The sequence below is a fragment of the Electrophorus electricus genome, chromosome 26 (assembly GCF_041902795.1).
Source record: "Electrophorus electricus isolate QZ-2024a chromosome 26, ASM4190279v1, whole genome shotgun sequence".
Classification (NCBI taxonomy): Eukaryota; Metazoa; Chordata; class Actinopteri; order Gymnotiformes; family Gymnotidae; genus Electrophorus; species Electrophorus electricus.
This window is the reverse complement of record NC_137522.1, coordinates 1987628-1995000: the sequence shown is the minus strand read 5'-3', so window position 1 is coordinate 1995000 and position 7373 is coordinate 1987628. Positions and strand designations below refer to the sequence as shown.

General features: G+C 44.7%; 1 protein-coding gene across 1 annotated transcript in view; it reads left to right on the top strand.

The window, feature by feature from the left end:
- naaladl2 (N-acetylated alpha-linked acidic dipeptidase like 2) overlaps positions 1-7131 on the top strand; it is a 163004-nt gene extending 155873 nt beyond the window's left edge. The window contains exon 14 of the mRNA XM_026997094.3: positions 3766-7131. Coding sequence (XP_026852895.3) covers positions 3766-3952 — 187 coding nt within the window. The 3' untranslated portion in view covers positions 3953-7131. The remainder of the gene's footprint in view (positions 1-3765) is intronic.
- Positions 7132-7373: the final 242 nt, after the last annotated feature.

The following is a 7373-nucleotide window of genomic DNA, read 5'->3' as shown; positions in this document are numbered from 1 at the left end:
CAGGCACGGACGCACTGACAGACACAGGCACGGACACACTGACAGACACAAACACAGGCACGGGCGCACTGACAGACACAGGCACGGGCGCACTGACAGACACAGGCACGGGCGCACTGACAGACACAGGCACGGACGCACTGACAGACACAAGCACAGACACAGGCACGGACACACTGACAGACACAGGCACGGACACACTGACAGACACAAGCACAGACACAAGCACAGGCACGGACACAGGGACGGACACATAGGGGACAAAGCAGCTGGGACAGAACGTGATGGGGACGGACACAGTGACAGGGATGGGTACAAAACTACACAAAGGACTGGTGAAGGTCCGGAGGGGCCGGCAGGAGCACCGGCCTGTCCCCCAGTTGTCGGCTGGGCTGGGGTCCCACCCGCCTGTGGGGAATCGCCCCTCGCCGATTTGGGAGGCGGCGACTTCCGCGCACCCATTACAGGAGGTGCACCAGTTGCTCTGCCTGTCTCTGGGGTGGGCATTGGTGACACCTCCCTCTAGCCTCTATGAGGCTCAGGTACCGGTGTAGAGTCCACAGACTCTACGTCACTGAAGTTGGGAGGGTCCCCATAGAGGACTTCCTCTACCTCCATAGACGGATCCTCCACATAGTCGAACCCCAAGTCCAACCGCAGACTAACGTCTCTGCACTCCCCGTAATCTCCATAATCCGCAGAACCCTTGTAGTAGTCCATGTAGGGGTCGTAGGACCCAGCGGAGTCCACTTCCGAGTGCCGATTCTCATAGTCCGGCTGGGGTCCATAGGACTCCGCAGGGTCAGACCCTGGACCATACTCAGGGCCCCCCAGAATCGTAGTGGGAGTGTGGAGTGAGGCCAGGATGACGGAGGGTCTCGCGGCGCGGGTTGTGGAAGGGCGTTTGCCTCCCATCTTCCCCTTCCTTTTCTTGCTCCGCTTCCCAGGCGTCCCTCGTCAGTCGGTGTTTCTTTAACACGAGGAGTTATAGAAGGATGCGGGGACCAGTCGTGTTGAACATAAGCTATGTTTTATTCCACATATAACATACACGTCATAACACACAGACTAATGGGGTTAAACACCGACAACACAAACGCGTAAACGACAGACTTTTATACATATATGATAATGACACAATGAGGAGCAGGTGTGAGACACAGGGAGGGCGTGGCCACATTGACACACACACACACACACACACACACGAGGAGACGTTCGGGAGGAGGGACTGTACCGTGACAAGTGGCTGATGTCACAGTATAATCTTTGGATGTCTTGCTTGAATAGCCTCCTATAGATCCCAGTACAGTGATTCTGACTGGGCTATTAAATATCATAGAATATCTTTTGTCTCCGAGACCGAGATGGTTTTTTATGATTAGCAGTTTAATGATTTACGTCATCATGGATTGCAGCCATATCCACACTTGTATGTAAATACCTTAGAAACAGTCTGAAGCAAGATCCCACCCACCACATGTCAGTGTACCACTACCGCATCCATATCCAGGAAACCCTAATATAACTTAATTATATACACCATTTACACCAGTATATCTATGCGTTTCCAACCATCTTGAATGGTAGTTTCTCATATGTTGATACCTTTCCTAATTCTGTAATCTGTTCCTCAAATCAAAGTGTATCGACTTTTCTCTGCCCCTTAATTATAATCTGCTTGTCTGTCAATTAGGCTGGTTTGGATCGAATTCTTTAAGTAGCATTCAAAGCTAACACAATGAGTCTAGGACAGAAATTGGACCCTGGGAACCTCCCAAATGTAATAATAAATCAGCCCCCAAAACTCTTGAAGAGACAATCTGATCTACAAACTTCTTTTGAGGTTCAGATCAGAGTCAGACATTCTGTTATGTCCACTGAGCCCTCGACTGTAAAACCCGAAGCACCTAAGCAGCCCAACACCACCATATTCCCTACACAGCTGCAGTGAGCTTTTCGTGCTTGGTCCTAAGCAGTGTTATATATGCAGTGTCTCCAGATAAAATGCTACCGACATTTTTCCAAGCAGTTTACCTTTTTATAGCTTTATTGTTCTGTAAATATATGGAAATGTAAAATGTTTTGTTGACTTTAAAAAGTTGTTCATTTATTATTGTGGTCTAGAAGGATATCACATTTCCATTTACGTGCCCAAAAATGTATCTTGGTCCTAAACCCTAGCTCCTTAACCGTAACCCTAGCTCCTTAACCCTAACCCTAGCTCCTTAACTGTAACCCTAACTCCTTAACCCTAACTCCTTAACCCTAACTCCTTAACCCTAACTCCTTAACCCTAACTCCTTAACCCTAGCTCCTTAACCCTAACCCTAGCTCCTTAACCCTAACCCTAGCTCCTTAACCCTAACCCTGGCTCCCTAACCCTAACCCTGGCTCCTTAACCCTAACCCTGGCTCCTTAACCCTAACCCTGGCTCCTTAACCCTAACCCTAACCCTGGCTCCTTAACCCTAACCCTAACCCTGGCTCCTTAACCCTAACCCTGGCTCCTTAACCCTAACCCTGGATCCTTAACCCTAACCCTAACCCTAACTCCTTAACCCTAACCCTGGCTCCTTAACCCTAACCCTAACCCTGGCTCCTTAACCCTAACCCTAACCCTGGCTCCTTAAGCCTAACCCTAACCCTGGCTCCTTAACCCTAACCCTAACCCTGGCTCCTTAACCCTAACCCTGGCTCCAGGCCTCATGGATGGTTTCACGCCTACAGTTAAGTGCCATGGTGCTGCAGACATGGCACTCTTCAGCTGATGCATGGCAAGGGCTGGATGGGCAACTCAGTTCGTATCTGCTCTGCTGAGGCCCCCTTATCTGGTTTGTTTTAACGTTAGCTTGCCAGAGATCGCTACAATCAATATCTCTGAGATTACCTGGAGATTTCTCAATAAAGGGGTTTCAGTTACAGTGCGTTAACGGCCTAAGCCAAGAATACATTATCATAAGACAGGGCCGAGATGGATGGTGAGGGAATTAATTTAATACAGCGCTCTTGTTGCACTGAATTATTTTCTTGACTTTGAAAAGTAAAATTGCAGTCAGTACGTGTTAGATGTCGACATGGTACCAATACCATACAGGCTTTTTCTCTTCGCACAGTAAGTTAGCAAGTGACCTTTTCTCCATGTGGGCTTTGAAGGAGAGAGTTAATTAGACAATTTTTATATAAGGTCCAGCATGTCAAGGTCATGGACCTATCCCAGACCTTAGCCTACCCTATTCGCAGATAAAGAATGGCCTCATTTATTCTGCTTAGGTGTGTGCAGACAGTTAAAACCATGAACTCCAAGAGAAATCAATGTGTGGCCTCAAACCAAAGAAGAAATGGACCAGACCTTCTTATTCTTGTCCCGTAAAAATGTTCAATAATATGTCGAAACCTTTAAGCTGCATGAATTCCAAAGTCCTCCACGTTTGTGATACAAAATGATTTTCTCGGATGTTGCGTGTTTGTGTGAGTATACTCACAGTGTCAGTATGCTAGAAGGGTGCTTAAAGACGTCTGATTATAAAATCCCTAGAAGTGTGTGGAATTATTTTGAATGTTTTCTCCTGAAAACCTGTTTTTGGGCAGCAGTTAAATATCTACAATGTTCTCGGATAGTAGATGCTGAATATCTTCTGTTCAGCAGCAATCAGGTGTATCTACAGTTCACAAACGTGTACTTTGCTTCACTTTAAAGGCCAGCGCTGAACTTTTAGAGGAGGTAAAACGTTCTTTTAACTTCCAGCCTGGTTCTCTGCCACAGGAACATCCTGTACGGCGTGAGCAGACAGACGCCCGGCTTTGCCGTCTTGAAGGCTGCGCTGGAAGATCTCCGACCTGTCGGTGCAAACAGCTCTGTGTCCCAAGTGTGCGCATCCATCCGCTCTGCTGGACAACTCATACAAAGTGGAATGAAGCTATTCGAGAATGACCCTGAGACCCTTCAATGAAACAACTGCACTAAGACTAAGATAACTGAAGCACTGTATCTCCCTCTGCAAATGTTTCAAGCATGAATACAGCACTGCTTTTGTGTTTTGTTTGGTTTTGTTTTACTGTATTTATTTGGAGTATGTTGTACTGTGATGGAGCATCTTCAGCGTGGACTCCAGTGAGAGTACATACTATATGACTATATATGGATTGGTTCTGTTTCTTTAGATTCCTTGCGATGTGAAAGCTGCGGTGTGAATCGGCTTTTGTAGGTCCTTAATCCATATCACAGCCGTAAGATTAATGGCAGAGACAACAGAAGGTCAAATGGAAGAGCCTGCAGCGAAGAGAGATGCCGCCTGGAAGCCGAGTAGAAAAGACTTACAGAGGCTCTGGTGCCAAGTGTGAGGATGACGTACAGGATGACATAGACGGGGATGACGTACAGGATGACATAGACGGGGATGACGTACAGGATGACATGGACGGGGATGACGTACAGGATGACATAGTCGGGGATGACGTACAGGATGACATAGTCGGGGATGACGTACAGGATGACATAGACGGGGATGACGTACAGGATGTCATAGACGGGGATGACGTACAGGATGACAGACGGGGATGACGTACAGGATGACATAGACGGGGATGACGTACAGGATGACATAGACGGGGATGACGTACAGGATGACATAGATGGGGATTACGTCCAGGATTACATAGACTGAGATGACATACAGGATGACACAGACAGGGATTACATACAGGATGACAGACGGGGATTACGTACAGTACGACATAGACTGCGATGGATGGCATAGATGGGGAATACGTACAGGATGACAGACGGGGATTACGTCCAGGATTACATAAACCGAGATGATATACAGGATGACATAGACGGGTATTACGTTCAGGATGGCATAGACGGGGATTACATCCAGGATTACATAGACTAAAATGACATCCAGGATGACACAGACCAAGATGACATACAGGATGGCATAAACGGTGATTACGCACAGGATGACATAGATGGGGATTACGTCCAGGATTACATAGACCAAGATGATATACAGGATGACATAGACGGGGATTACGTTCAGGATGGCATAGACGGGAATTACATCCAGGATTACATAGACTAAAATGACATCCAGGATGACACAGACCGAGATGACATACAGGATGGCATAAACGGTGATTACGCACAGGATGACATAGACGGGGATTACGTCCAGGATTACATAGACCAAGATGATATACAAGATGGCATAGACGGGGGTTACGTCCAGGATTACATAGATGGGGATGACGTACAGGATGACATAGACAGGGTTTCGTTTTCAGTCACATGCATTGCAGGCTTGTGTTTTTCCCCTGTATAATTTAAAATGTCCTGTGTGTTTTAGGAGATACTTTGAGATTTTCCACTTAGGAGATGCTGAGAACTGCAGCAAGTACCCTGATATAACACATAACACATAACATACAAACAGAACAAGACGACACACACCAGACACTCTCCAGAGCGCTCTGGTTCAGCATCCATATTCTTCCTGTGTCTCACAATGAGTCATGGTGGAGCACGTCTTCAAATCACAGGCAAGCTTGATTACTATATGTGAATTGAAGGAACACGGTACAGTTCTGCCTGACATGAAAGACACCGCCGGGAGTGTGAGCTGTACTAGTGTCTCAAGGGGGTTGAATTTCACACAGGCTTGTGGAATGAACAGAAACTAAGTCTTCAATTCATTGATGGATTGAATTACAAGTTTGTGTTGATCTCATAAAAATAGCACAATTTTACTTTTTATGCTCTGTAATCCTACAGAAGCGCACAGAGCGAGGTTGTTGACATTACCCCATTTGTAATGTATATGTGCTGGCATTGGCCTTCTACAGTCTACAAGCTGGTGTTTTTCTAGCAGTATTTGCACTACCACGATGTTTGTGGCGCTTCTGAAGGCCTCTGGATTTGAGGCCTGCAGCTTTTTGTCCGTCACTCAGTCTTCATACTTGACTCGCCTTTTAATTATGATAAACAGGCCAATTAGAAGCAGTCAATTCAGGGAATCTAGATTCACTCAAGCTTTAAATTATTTATGTGCCTTTAAATAAGTCATGCGTGCTTTTAGGGCCAGAAATTCCAAACAATGTCAATGTTGTACAATATATTTAATTTTATGTTATGCAAATTTTAGCTGTTGTGATGCAAAGACCAAAAAATGTGGACATGGATTTTATTGCTGTCTTGTATTCATTTGAATCTAAGTTAATTAGCACTAGTTGAAAAGACGGAGCAAGTCAAAGAAAACGTCATGGGCAAAAACCATGCAGACAAAAGAGGAAAGGTGTCCAACTGAAATGTTTAATGAAAGTAAAGAAAACGAAACGGAACATAAAAGTGCACTGAGTACAACAAAAGAAGCCGACGTAACGTACAACAACCGACGATCGGTACTGCAAACAGAACAGGCTTACATAAGACACAATTCCATAACGTCCCCCAGGTGGTATGGTGAACGAGGGAACACGCACCAACTGTGGGAAGCAAAACAGAAATAAACAAAGACGCGCAATACAAGAAAAACAAAAACCAAAGCCATGCGCAGGACCCCCCGTGGTCGACGTAGGCTACGGCAGGGGGGCCACCTCACAGGAACCTTTCACATTTCAGGCAATAGTTTTTCTTTCTTTAAAAAGGTGGTGCAGTCTGAATAGTTTCCAATATAAATAGGATGTCAGTTAAGATCCCTCTAAATGACATCTAATGACATCTCTCTATATTAGCTGTATTAAGAGCTCTAAAACAAAGAACAACAAAATTACTGGTAAATAAGTAAATTGTGCAGTCGATATTCACTTCTGTTATCCACTGTAATCCAACGACGGTTGCACAGCAGGGACGGTCAGTTTTGACAGTGTCTGATAAACTTTAAAACTACAATACGTAACAAACTATTCCGAACCGTCAACTTGCACTTAATTTACTGAACTGTTAGCTTGTGTCGCCTTTGGGTGTTTCATGTAAATACAAATGCCAATAATTCAGTCTACATGCTGTAAACAAGCCTGCTCACGGTTATTGGAGCTGGATGGTTTAGTTTCACTGTTTCTTTAATTATTTATGTACATTATACACTTTTATTTCAGAATCCCAATAAATAAAGCTATTTTTATGCTGAAATTGTTTAAACATCAAACTGTAAATTAAGAAGGAATAATCTTGGATTTAGATTATTTGTCTTGCATGCCATCAACCAAGCAATATTAACATTCACAATGACTACTGGATATATTATATCAGTGTTTACCGTTCCTTATGTTCTTTTGATATAATAATTTCTGAGAGTGCACTGAATGGTCATTACACTATGACTCCTGGTCATTACACTATCAGTCAAATGTTTGAACATTTGCAATAAACAA